At 41.1% G+C, this 12,704-nt stretch overlaps 2 protein-coding genes across 2 annotated transcripts in view; one reads left to right on the forward strand and one right to left on the reverse strand.

Annotated features, from left to right (window-relative positions):
• NUFIP1 (nuclear FMR1 interacting protein 1) overlaps positions 1-1,327 on the reverse strand; it is a 43,071-nt gene extending 41,744 nt beyond the window's left edge. The window contains exon 1 of the mRNA XM_016205433.2: positions 886-1,327. Coding sequence (XP_016060919.2) covers positions 886-1,297 — 412 coding nt within the window. The 5' untranslated portion in view covers positions 1,298-1,327. The remainder of the gene's footprint in view (positions 1-885) is intronic.
• Positions 1,328-1,435: 108 nt separating this feature from the next.
• The window catches only part of GPALPP1 (GPALPP motifs containing 1), a 36,557-nt gene continuing 25,288 nt past the window's right edge, over positions 1,436-12,704 (forward strand). Inside the window, exon 1 of the mRNA XM_016205434.2 lies at positions 1,436-1,604. Within this exon, the coding sequence (XP_016060920.1) occupies positions 1,517-1,604 (88 nt within the window). The 5' untranslated portion in view covers positions 1,436-1,516. The remainder of the gene's footprint in view (positions 1,605-12,704) is intronic.

The raw sequence follows: 12,704 nt of genomic DNA on the forward strand, positions 1-12,704 counted from the left end.
TCTTATCTCTTTACTTCACACCCTGTATCTGACCCTTCAGCAAATCATTTTGGCTTTACCTTCCCTTCGAAATATATCTAGAATCCAACTATTTCTCATCACCTCCTGAGCTCCATCCTGGTCCCAAGTCCCCAATCTCTCACCTGGAAAGCTGCAGTAACTTCCTAACTGCTGGCCTCCCTTTCATTCAATTCTCATTGGTAGTCACATTAACCCTTTAAAAAACAGATCAAATGTGACTCCCCTACAACTATCCATATCACAACAGTAAAAATCAAAGTCCCATCAACTAAAAGGCCCTCACAGGTCTGCCCTCTTCCCCAAATTTTCTACAATTTTACCCCAGGCTCAGTCCTTTTGAGCCACACTGATCTACAGTTCCAGCCTCATGGCCTTTGCAGTTGCTGTTCCTTCTGCCTGTATCCCCACTCCCCGATATATCCACGGATCTGATCCCTCACCTCCTTGAAGTCTTTGCCCAAATGTCACCTTCCTTATGACTGACACTGACATTTAAAACTGTACTATCATTCTTCTTTGCTTTATCTCCCTCCATAGCACTCACTGCCTTCTAATACACACTGCTGCATTTTGTTTATTGTCTGTTTTCCTACACCAGATGTTAAGCTCCATAAAGATAAGGATTTTCCTATGTTTTGTTCACTACTGCATTCCCAGTTCCTATAGTTGGAATTCAATACTTAACTGCTAAACTGAATGAAAGGGCAAGGAAAACATTCCCGTCCGACAAATTGTGAGACATTAACGACCACACTCCAAGAGAGCAGGGCAAAATCAGAAGTGGAGAGGCGAGAAAAAGAAAACTGGAGAGGGAAGAGGAGTCAATTGGAGGGGGGCGGGGTACGGAGAGGAGTAACAGCCTACCCGGAGTGTTGTGGGGTTGCTGATGCTGAGGGAAACTGCCAGGAGACTGTCCCCAGTGCCATGATGTCGAAGCCTGGAAACTCCAGGAAGGCTGGCCGTTGACCTGAGGCTGAGAATCAAGGCGGGACTGGGTGTCGAAGAGGGTCTGGGCCCCGGGAAGAACCTGGGCATCGAAGCGCGGAGGCGCCTTGGGGAGCCCCTGGGTCTCCATCGAGGGCAGCGCCTCGGAGGACCGCTCTGACCCCGCTGCGGACGGCGACGACGAAGGTGGCGGCGGCGGCGGCAGCATTGCCCAGAGCATCCATTTGGGCGGCAGAGGAGCCGTGTCGCTCAGAGGCCCCAACGTGGGGATCCGCTCGGGGGCTGAAAACCACCCCGCGGGAGTCACGAAACCACCAGCCGGCTCAGCCATGCCACCAGCCAGGTGGGGAACCCAGCGTGCGAATGTGGAGCCGGCTTTATGCGTCACTTCCGCGCTCGTGAGTTACGTGGATCAGCCAACCACGGGCAGAAACGTCATTGGTCAGCGCCGGAAAAAACTTCCAGCGTCTGCGAAGGATCGCGGGCTGATTGGGGGTAGGTTTGACTCTGTGGGTGGCCTCGCCTGCCTGCTCAGCGTCGGCCGCCGCGCATGGCGAGGGATCTGATCGGGCCGGCGCTGCCGCCGGGCTTCAAGGCTCTCGGGACAGCGGAGGACGAGGAGCGGGACCCCAGCCCCGGTAAGCTGCGGCGCGTCCCCGCCGGCCTGGCCCTGCTCTCTGAGTGGACGGCGGAGGACTGGAGGGCGGGGAACTGGGGTGTGGGCGCGTGCGACCCAAACCAACTTTCCTTCCCAAGCCCTAGCGGTAGGGGGAGGTGGCTGTGGGGCCTCAGAAACAAGTCTCGTCCTGGTAATTATTTAATGATGTGTTCCCATTTGGCGTTAAATGGACTGGACGCTGTGCGAAACTGTCAATACACATTCAGTCAGGTAATCGTCCTAGGAACTGTGGAAGGTAGAGATTGTTCTTGCTGTCGAGGAAAGAACGTCCAAACCTATAGAAAAGTTTTGCGAGACTTTATTTAAGCCAAATTTTTGTGGACACGCCCCGAATCAAGATATCAGCGGATTTAGAAAATGCTCTGGAGAATGGCAGTGTTACAGTTCTTTTTATGTATTTAGGATCAAAGGAGAAAAGTCAGGAAGGTAGATGAAATCCACTGGTCGTAGATTAAGGGGGAGTGGGAAGCAAAGAGGGGAAATCTCCAGGATTGGATAAAAAGCAAAGCGAAGAAACACTTTTACATTGCTGGGTACAGAATAGTTCATTAACATTTACAGTATATAAAGCTGGTATGCAAAGAACAAGATATAAATGAGTGGTTCTGTGGTCTCTGGTGGTGCTGTGCTCTGGTGCCTGCAATTGTGCCTTTGAGGGGTCTAGAAAAGAAAATTACTCTGACATTTCAAAGGTATGTTATCCTAGGTGCATAAGAGCAAAGGACAGGGCTCAGTTAAGGTAGACATTGACCTTGCTAAGGAAGCTATAGGCCTGGAGTGTGACTACCCTCTATGACCTGCCCAATGGGAATATGTGATCAGACCATCCTGTGTGGTTACTTTTGGTCACTGAGGTTTTCAGACCTGCCACCTGGCCTCAGTGACTTTGTCAATGTTATTACATAGCCCCCTTTTTGTTCACATTTCCATGTTATAATTGGGGACACTTAAGACCCAGGCTGCTACCCAGATCACACAGCTAGTAAGTGGTGGAGCCCCTTTTAGAATGAAGCCAGTATTCTATGTCTTTTTGCCTTCTGATGTACAATGTCCCTGGCTCTTGGAGAAGATGCTTTGCTCTATAGCCTGACCTGTTGTCCTAGCTTCTAGTTCTGTCATTGCATCTGACACACACAGCGCAGTGCTCAAACCAGTTAAAATTTCTGGCAGTTCCTCAGTTCTCTAAGCTCCTTCTGGCTTCACTCTGCACTTAACATACCTGACAAACTCCTACCCCACCCTTGGAAGCCCAACTTAAGTGTCACCTCAGTGAAGCCTTTCCCAAATTCTCCCAAACATTGTCACCCTTTCCTCTTTACCCACAGGTTTTCCCTACTTAATTACATCATGTATTTAATACACTGTTTTTGAATAACTGGTTGGCTTATCTGTCTTCACCATTGCAGTATGGTCTTCTGGCCTTAATACGTAGTACGTACTTGGTATTTGCCAAATAAATGCTTCTCAGACTACTCCATGCATATCTATCTTCTTTAATGGTTGTTCTAATTCGTAGGCTGGGGACTTGACACTAAAGTTGGAAAAGAATAAAGCTGAAAGAGCAACTCTTCCATTTCTCAGTCTAATTTTCGTTCTTTGCCTACCTGGAGGCCATGTTTCCACCTAGAGAAGCAGTTTTCAACCTTTTTCATCTCATGACACTAATTACTAAAATTCTGCAGCACACCAAAAAATATAATTTTTGCAGATCTGACAAAAAAATAGGTATAACTTTGATTCACTCACACCAAATGACTGTTGTCTTTTTATTATGATTTGCTTCCATTAATTTACCAACAGTTACTTCAGTTAGTCCTTTCTCTGTCCACTCTCTTCTGTTTGAGTATGTTCTGTGTGCACTCTCTCCCACCCCCGTCCCTCAGCACTTAACACTGTGTAGGTGTGTATCCACTGTACCTTGCCCCAATCTGCCTGGCACATAAAAGATCTATGGTAATATTTGTTGAATAATTTCACCTCATCAAACACAATATTTTGTGCATAGCATTGTCATTTTTAACACATAATCCCCTTATTATAATTTTGTTCCCTTAATAACCTCCTAGATGGCTGATCCTAAAACAGCTGCCAAAAAATCTTGAGATGCCATTTTTTATCTCATTATTATTCATCTGGACTTTTTAAAAGTTTAGCAATACCAGTATCCTTGAAATTCACTATATCACAGCGTAGAAGTTCCCCTTGGGCCATCTTCCGGTCACTACCTGCCTTTTCATCCCTCTTTCAACCAACAGGTAACCACCATCCTGGCTTATGACATCATGGATAAATTTTGCATACTTTTGTGCTTTATTTAAATAGAAAAACACAGTAGGAACTCTTGAAACTGGCTTCATATTTGACACATTATTTTGTAAGATCAGCATATTGATGAATTGTTGATGTTATAAATTTATAGGCATTGCTATCTAGTAGTCCATTGTGTGAATGTTCTGCAATTTATCCATTTACCGTTGGTGGATATTTGAGTAGTTTTGCCTTTTTCATGCTTAAAAAAGTGCAGGTATACGTTCTAGTACATGTCTTTGGTGAGTACATGTTGCTTTTTTTTTTTTTATTGTTGGGGTCATTGGATACACATATATTCATTCAGCTTTAGTAGATACTACCAGTTTCCAAAGTCGTACCAATTTACACTCCCCCCAACATAGATGAGAATCCTCATTCCATGTTCTCACTAATACTTTTATCTGTATTTTATATCTGATGATTTGTAGCACTATCTGATGGTAGCTTTAATTTGTATTTTTCTGATGACAAGTAAAGTAGACTACCTTTTCATGGGTTTGGGTTTTTGGGATTTTTTTTTTGTTATTTTGTTGTTGTTTGTTGTTTTGCCATTTGGATGTGTGTCAGGTCTTTTGCTCATTTTTTCTTTGAGTTGTCCCTTTTGTTACTGGTTTGTAGAGTTCTTTATGTAGTCCGGACACAAGTCATTTTTCAGCATGAATCAGTTTTCAGAGATATGTGTTGCAAATGTTTTCTCTAAATCTGAATGACTTTTGATCTCTTATTAGTATATTATGAACAGAAGTTCTTAATCTTTATATATTCTGGTTTTTAATTTAATTTTTATTGAATTTATTGGGGTGATACTGGTTAACTAAATATTACAGATGTCAGGTGCACAATTCTGTGACACATCATCTGTACACTCTATTGTGTGTTCACCACCCCACATCTCTTTCCATCACCATTTATCCTTCCTGTGCCTTCCTCCACCTTCCCCCAGCAACCATCACACTGTTGTTCCTGCCCATGAGTTTTTTTCTTTTTCTTTTTTGCTCAATCCCTCTACCCCTCCACCCAGCCCTGCAAACCACTCCCCCTTCCCCCTGCAGATGTCAGCCTGCTCTCTATGTTTGACTCTGTCACTATTTTGCTTGTTAGTTAATTTTGTTCATTAAATTCCACATATGAGTGAAATCATATGGTACCTGTCTTTCTCTGACTGTTTTATTTCACTTAGCACAGTGTTCTCCAGGTGCGTCCATGCTGTCTCAAAGGATAAGATTTCCTTTTTTTTTTTTTTATAAGGTATAGTATTTTTTTTATTATTATTGATTTCAGAGACAGGAAGGGAGAGGGAGAGAAATAGAAACATCAGTGATGAAAGAGTCATTGATTGGCTGCCTCCTGCAAGCCCCCTACCAGGGATCGAGCCCACAACCTGAGCACGTGCTTTGAATGGGAATTGAGCCAAAATCTCCTGGATCATGTATTGATGCTCAACTGCTGAGCCACACCGATGAGGCAACATTTTTTCTTTTCTTCTCTTTTCTTTTTCTTTTTTATGGCCAAGTAGTATTCCATTGTGTAAATGTACCACACCTTTTTTATGCACTCATCTACTGATGGACACTTGCACTGCTTCCAAATCTTGACTATTGTAAATAATACTGCAGTGAACATAGGGGTACATATCTTCTTTCAAATTAGTGTTTCGGGTTTCTTCGGATAAATTACTGGAAGTAGAATCGCTGGGCCATATGGCAGTTCCATTTTTAATTTTTTGAGGTAACTCCATATTGCTTTCCACAGTGGCTGCACTAGTCTGCATTCCCACCAACAGTGCAGGAGGGTTCTCTTTTCTTCCCATCCTCACCAACACTTATTGTTTGTTAATTTATTGATGATAGTCTTTCTGACACGTATGAGGTGGTATCTCAATGTGGTTTTAATTAGTATTTCTCTGATGATTAGTGACTTTGAGTATCTTTTCATATGTCTATTGGCCATCTCTATGTCCTCTTTGGAGAAGTGTCTATTCAGGTCCTTTTCCCATTTCTCAGTTGTAATTTTTTTTTTTTTTTTAGTGTTGAGTTTTATAAGTTCCTTATAAATTTTGGTTATTAAGCCCTTATCAGATGTACCAGTGGATATGTTCTCCGTTCAGCGGGTTGTCATTTCAAGTTGTAGGTGGTTTCCTTTGCTGTGCAAAATTTTAGTTTGATGTAGTCCCATTTGTTTATTTTTTTCTCATTTTCCTTGCCCAAGGAGATATATTAGAAGAAATATTGCTACGAGAAATCCCCAAGATTTTACTGCCTATGTTTTCTTCTAGAATTTTTATGGTTTTTGAGTCTTTAATCCATTTTGAGTTTATTCTTGTGTGTAGTGGCAGAAAATGGTCTCGTTTCATATATTTGCACATATCTATCCAGTATTTTCAACACCATTTATTGAATAGACTATCTTTACCCCATTGTATTTTTTTGCCACCTTTGTCAAATATTAATTGACTGTAAAGGCATGGGTTTATTTCTGGGCTCTCTATTCTGTTCCATTGATCTGTATGTCTGTTTTTCCCAGTACCATGCTGTTTTGATTGCTGTGGCTTTGTAGTATAGTTTGATATCAGGTAACGTGATCCCTCCATCTTTGTTCTTTGTCAAGATTGCTCAGGTTATCTGGGGTCTTTAGTGGTTCCATATAAAGTTTTGGAATATTTGTTCTAGTTCTGTGAAATACACCATTGATATCTTGATAGGAATTGCGTTGAATCTGTAGATTGTTTTGGATAGTATGGATACCTATCCATGAACACAGTGTATGCTTCCACTTATTTGTACCTTCCGTTTCTTTCTTCAGTGTTTTATAATTTTCCAAGTATAGGTCTTCTACATCTGTGGTTAAATTTATTCCCAGGTATTTTTTTATTTTTGAAGCAATTGGGAATGGGATTGTTTTCTGAGTTTCCCTTCCTGATCATTATTGGTGTATGAAAATATAACTGATTTCTGGATATTTATTTTGTATTATGCAACTTTACTGAACTCATTTATTCTAGTAGTTTTTTGATGGAATCTTTAAGATTCTCTATATATAGTATCATGTAATCTGCAAATGACAGTTTTACTTCTTCCTCTCCTATTTGAATGTCTTTTATTTCTTCTTCTTGTCTGATTGCTGTGGGTAGGTCTTCCAGTATTATTTTGAATAAAAGTGGTGAAGGCCGACATTCCCTTATGGGGCTGAGTTTGTCATACATGGCCTTTATTAAGTTGAGGTATGTTCCCTCTATTCCCACTTTGTTGAGAGTTTTTATTATAAATTATGCTTTTGGATTTTATCAAATGCTTTTTTCATCTATTGATATGATCATGCGATTTTTATACTTCATTTTGTTTATGTAGTATATCGTGTTTATTGAGTTCCAAATATTGTACTAACATTGCATCCCTGGAATAAATCCCACTTGAGCATGGTATGTGATCTTTTTAATGTATTGCTGGCTCCAGTTTACCTGTGAAGCCATCCAATCCAGGACTTTTGTTTGTTGGGAGTTTTCTTATTACTGCTTCAGTTTCACTAGTTGTAATCTGTCTGTTCAGATTCTCTGATTCTTCCTGATTCAGTATTAGAAGATTGTATATTTTTAGAAATTTATCCATTTTGTTTGTATTGTCCAATTTGTCGGCATATAGTTACTTGTAATGTTTTCTTGCAATCCTTTGTATTTCTGTGGTGTCAGTTGTTACTTGTCCTCTTTCATTTCTAACTTTATTTTTTGGGTCCTCTCTCTCTTTTTCTTGATGAGTCTGGTTAAAAGTCTGTCGATCTTGTTTATCTTTTCAAAGAACCAGCTCTTGGTTTCATTGATCTTGTGTATTTTTTTTTTAGATTTTATTTCTTTTCTTTTTGCTCTGATCTGTATTATTTCCTTTCTTTCTCTCCCTTTGGGCTTTGTTTGTTGTTCTTTTTGAAGTTCCTTTAAGTATAAAGTTAGATTGTTTATGTGAGTTTTTTTTTTTTGTTTCTTGATATAAGCCTATGATGCTATGACTTTTCTTCTTAGAACTGCTTTTACTGTGTTCCATAGAGCTTGGGTTGTTGTGTTCTCATTTTCATTTTTTTCAAGGTATCTTCTGATTTCTTCTTGATCTCATTGTTAACCCATTCGTTGTTTAGTAATATATTATTTAGCCTCCATTTATTTGTGTGGTTTTCAGTGTTTTTCTTGTGGTTGATTTCTAGTTTCATTCCATTATGGTTGGAGAAGATGCTTGATATGATTTCAGTCTCCTTAAATTTATTGAGACTTGTTTTGTGTCCTAACACATGGTCTCTCCTAGAAAATGTTTAATGTGCACTTGAAAAGAATGTATATTATTCTGCTTTGGGTTGAAATGTTCTGAAGATATCAATTAAATCCATCTGCTCTAATGTGTCATTGAAGGCTGCCATTTCCTTGTTGAATTTCTGTCTGGAAGACCTATCCATTAATGACAATGGGGTGTTAAAATCCCCTACTATGACTGTATTACTCTCAGTTTCTCCCTTTATATCTATCAAGATTTGCTTTACATACTTTGGTGCTCCTGTGTTGGGTGCTTAAATGTTTACAAGGGTTATATCCTCTTGTTGGATTGCTTGCTTTCTCATTATGTAGTGTCCTCTGTCTCACTATAGCCTTTGTTTTAAAGTCTGCTTTGCCAGATATAAGTATTGCTACCCGTGCTTTTTTTTCTATTTACGTGAAATATCTTTTTCCATCCCCTTTACTTTTAGTCTGTATGTATCTTTCATTCTGAGGTGGGTCTCTCGTAGACGGCATATATATGGGTCTTGTTTTCTTATTCATTCAGCTACCCTATGTCTTTTGATTGGAGCATTTAAACCATTTACACTTAAAGTGTTAGTTGATAGGTACATATTTATTGCTATTTTATTCTTTTAACTATTTCTCTGTAGGGTTTTTTCCTTCTTCTTTTTCATCTTCTTCTTAAAGCAGGCCTTTTCATGTAAAACTGTTTTCATGGTAACAAACTCCTTTAGCTTTTTCTTGTCTGGGAACTCTTTATTTCTCCTTTGATTTTTAAATGAAATCCTTGCTGGGTAAAGTAGTCTTGGTTGTAAGTCCTTACTTTTCATCACTTTGAATATTTCATGTCAGTCCCTTCTGGCCTGAAATGTTTCTGTTGAGAAATTGGCTGGCAGTCTTATGGAATCTCCCTTGTAGGTAACTGTGTTTCTCTTACAACTTTTAAGATTCTCTCTTTGTCTTTAACCTTTGCCGTTTTAATTATGATGTATCTTGGTGTGGGCCTCTTTGGGTTCGCCTTGTTTGGGACTGTTCCTGGATTTCTGTGTCTTTCCTTCACCAGGTTAAGGAAATGTTTGGTCATTATTTCTTCAAATAGGTTCTGGATCCCTTGCTCTCTCTTCTCCTTCTTGTACCCCTGTGATGCAGATGTTGTTATGCTTCATGTTGTCCCAAAAGTTCCTTAAACTATCCTTGTTTGTTTGTTTTTAATTCTCTTTTATTTTTGCTGCTCTGATTGGGTGGGGAGGAGGGGGTTCTACTTTGCCTTTTAAATCACTGATTCAATCCTCTGCTTCAAGCAACTTACTGTTATTCCTTCCAGTGTATTCTTCATTTCAGATATTGTATTCTTCATTACTCACTGGTCCTTTTTTATGGTTTCTATGTCCTCTTTCATGCTGTTGAGCATCCTTATAACCATTACAGTGGTACCTCAGTTTTCTAATGTAATCCATTCCGGAAGACTTTGAGTTCTGACACGTTCGAAAACCAAGGGATCAGCAGCCGACAGCTAGGCCTCAGGATCTTGCACTCAGCAGAAGCCATGTGGCATGTATGACTTCCAAAGCCTGTTGGAAAACCGAAGCATTTACTTCCAGGTTTACGGCGTTCTGTAAACTGAAATGTTCTTCAGCGGAGAGCCGAGCTGTTCCAAAACCGAGGTACCACTGTACTTTGAACTCTATAGCTGATAAATTGCTTGCCTCCATTTCATTCAGCTTTTTTTCTGGAGAGTCTCCTGTTCTTTCCTTTGAGGCCTGTTTCTTTGTCTCCCTATTTTGGCTGCCTCTTTCTCTTTGTGTTTGTTTCTATGTATTGGAAAGATCTGCTATGACTGCCAATGTTTGTGGGGTGGCTTTATGTAGTAGGTGTCCATGAGGTCCAGTGGTGCAGTCTCCTTGATCACCTGAGCTGAGTGCTCTAAGAATGTCCCTTGTGTGGATTAGTGGGCCCTCCTGTTGTAATTGAGTCCCCCTTTTGTAAATTAAATTAAGTTTTTATTGATTTTTAGAGAGGAAGGGAAAGGGGGGGCAATATCAATGTGGGAGAGAAACATCAATTGGATGCCTCCCTCATGCATCCCGACTGGGGATCAAACTCACGACGTAGGTATGTGCCCTGACCAGGAATCAAACCTGCCACCCTTTGGTGCATGGGATGATACTCCAACCAACTGAGCCACACCAACCAGGGAGTAATTGAGTCTGGATTGCTATTAACTCATTTGTGTGTGGGATTCACCCTCAGGCTGGATGACTGTGAGGCTCAATCCTGACCATGGCATGCAAGCTGCTATGCGAGTGCTGACCACACAAAGCATAATTCACCTCACAGGGTTTGTTGCCTGCTGAGATCTCCCTTTGAATATGCTGCTTGTGAAGCTTATTGGATCCTGCTCTGATGTTGTCTGAAGTTGGCCACTGGGAGGGACTCTGGCAAACCAATTTAAGATGCTTCCTGTGACTGTTCCTTAGCAACCTGTGTGGAACTCCAAGCAATCCACACGCAATCCACACTTTGTGGCTGCCTCTGCTGGGACTGAATACATGCAGGAAGGACTAAGCTGTGCACCAAGGCCAGCTTTTACCAGGACCAGGCTTGGGGTCAGGTCAGCAAAAGTTCTAAGTCAGCCTAATGAGATCCACCTCCACCTCCCTCCTCCTGCCAGCTACCTGTTAGGCTCAGTCACTGAAAGAGCCTCTGCCTGTACTCCTCAGCAAGGTGGTAAGCTCCACAGAGTGGGAAGAAAGGGAGTTTAGAGGGTGGGACAGTTGCTTCCCCAAGGTTGATGCTGCATGGAGGCCAGTGCATGACCCAAGAATGATGGTGCAGTATGGGAGACTGACTCAGCACAGGGATTCTGGCTGCTGTCCCTTCAGCTGCCTCCCCAAAGCCACAAACTGCAGACTCTATTCACATGACTCTAATCTGTTCTGCCCTCCGTCTGCCCTGGAGCCCAGTGTGAGGGGCTGCAAATGAAATTTTGTGCATTGGCCCTTTAAGAAGGTGCCTGTGTCTTTAGCAGACTCCTGCGTCTCACTGGCGGCCAGAAACCCCAGTGCTTTTCACAGCCAGATGTTATGTGGGCTCCCCTTCCTGGCTCTGGTGCTCTGGACTGGAGAGCCCAGCTTGGGGTTTAGATCCCATGCTTCTCATGGGGAACCCTCCATCTCACCCCCTCACAGCTTGAGATATCCCTCCAGAACTCAGCCGCTGCCCTTTAGGAGCAGGGCCAGCCCTTCCTACCAGTCTCGACGTGGCTTCTATAAATCCTTGGTTATAAGACTTCTCTTCAGCTAGTCTTCAGTTGGTTATTCAGGATGATTGTTCTATAATTTAGTTCTAATTCCAGTTTGGCCCTGGGAGGAGGTGAGTGTAGTTTCCACCTACTGTGCTGCCATCTTGGATCTTCCCTCGTTTTTGTTTTTGGTTTTGGTTTTTTATGGTTAGAGCTTTTTGTATCCTGTTTACAGATACAAACTACAGATTACAGAGCTACTCTCTTATGCTCTCTTCTAAAAGCATTGTTTCAGCTTTCACATTTATATTTACAGTCTACCTGGAATTGATTTTTGTGTATGGTATGATGTAGGGGTGAAGTTGTTTTTCTTTATTCTATAAAGGTACTCATTTGACCCAGCACTATTTATTGAACAGACCATCTCTTCCCCACTGCACTACAATGTCACTTTTCTTATAAATCAGGTGACCATATATGTGCATCTGGTTTTTTTCTTGTTCATTCTGATAAAATATATGTAACATAAAACTTACCATATTAATAATTTTAAGTGGACAATTTATCATTGAATAGGTTCACATTGTTGTGCAGCCATCACCATTTTCTATCTCCAGAGCTCTTTTTATCCTGCAAACTGAAACTTTATACTCATTAAACATTAAGTCCCCATGACCCCTGGCAACCACCATTCTGCTTTCCATCTCTGTGAATTGAACTACTTTAGGTACCCCCATTTAAGTAGAGTCGTACAATATTTGTCCTTGTGTGATGGGTATTTCATTCAGTATAATGTCTTCAAGGTTCTTCTTTGTTGTGGCATATATCAGAATTTCCTTCCTTTTTATTTATTTATTTTTTATTTATTTTTTAATCCTTAACCGAGATATGTTTATTGGTTTTAGAGAGGAAGGGAGGGAGAAAGAGAGAGAAAGAAACATTGATGTGAGAAAGAAGCATTGATCAGTTGCCTCTTATATGTGCTCCAACTAGGGATCAAATCCACAACCTAGTTATGTGCCCCAACCAGGAATCAAACCTGCAACCTCTTGATGCAGCAGACGATGCTCCAACCAACTGAGCCACCCAGCCAGGGCAGAATTTCCTGCCTTTTTAAGGCTAAATAATATTCCATGTATGTATATACTCTGTAGACCACATTTTGTTTATCCATTCCATCTATTTGTGGGCACGAGTTATTTTCACCTTTTGGCTTTTATGAAAATGTGGCTATGAACATGGGTATACAAATA

The sequence above is a fragment of the Miniopterus natalensis genome, chromosome 2 (assembly GCF_054644295.1).
Source record: "Miniopterus natalensis isolate mMinNat1 chromosome 2, mMinNat1.hap1, whole genome shotgun sequence".
NCBI lineage: Eukaryota > Metazoa > Chordata > Mammalia > Chiroptera > Miniopteridae > Miniopterus > Miniopterus natalensis.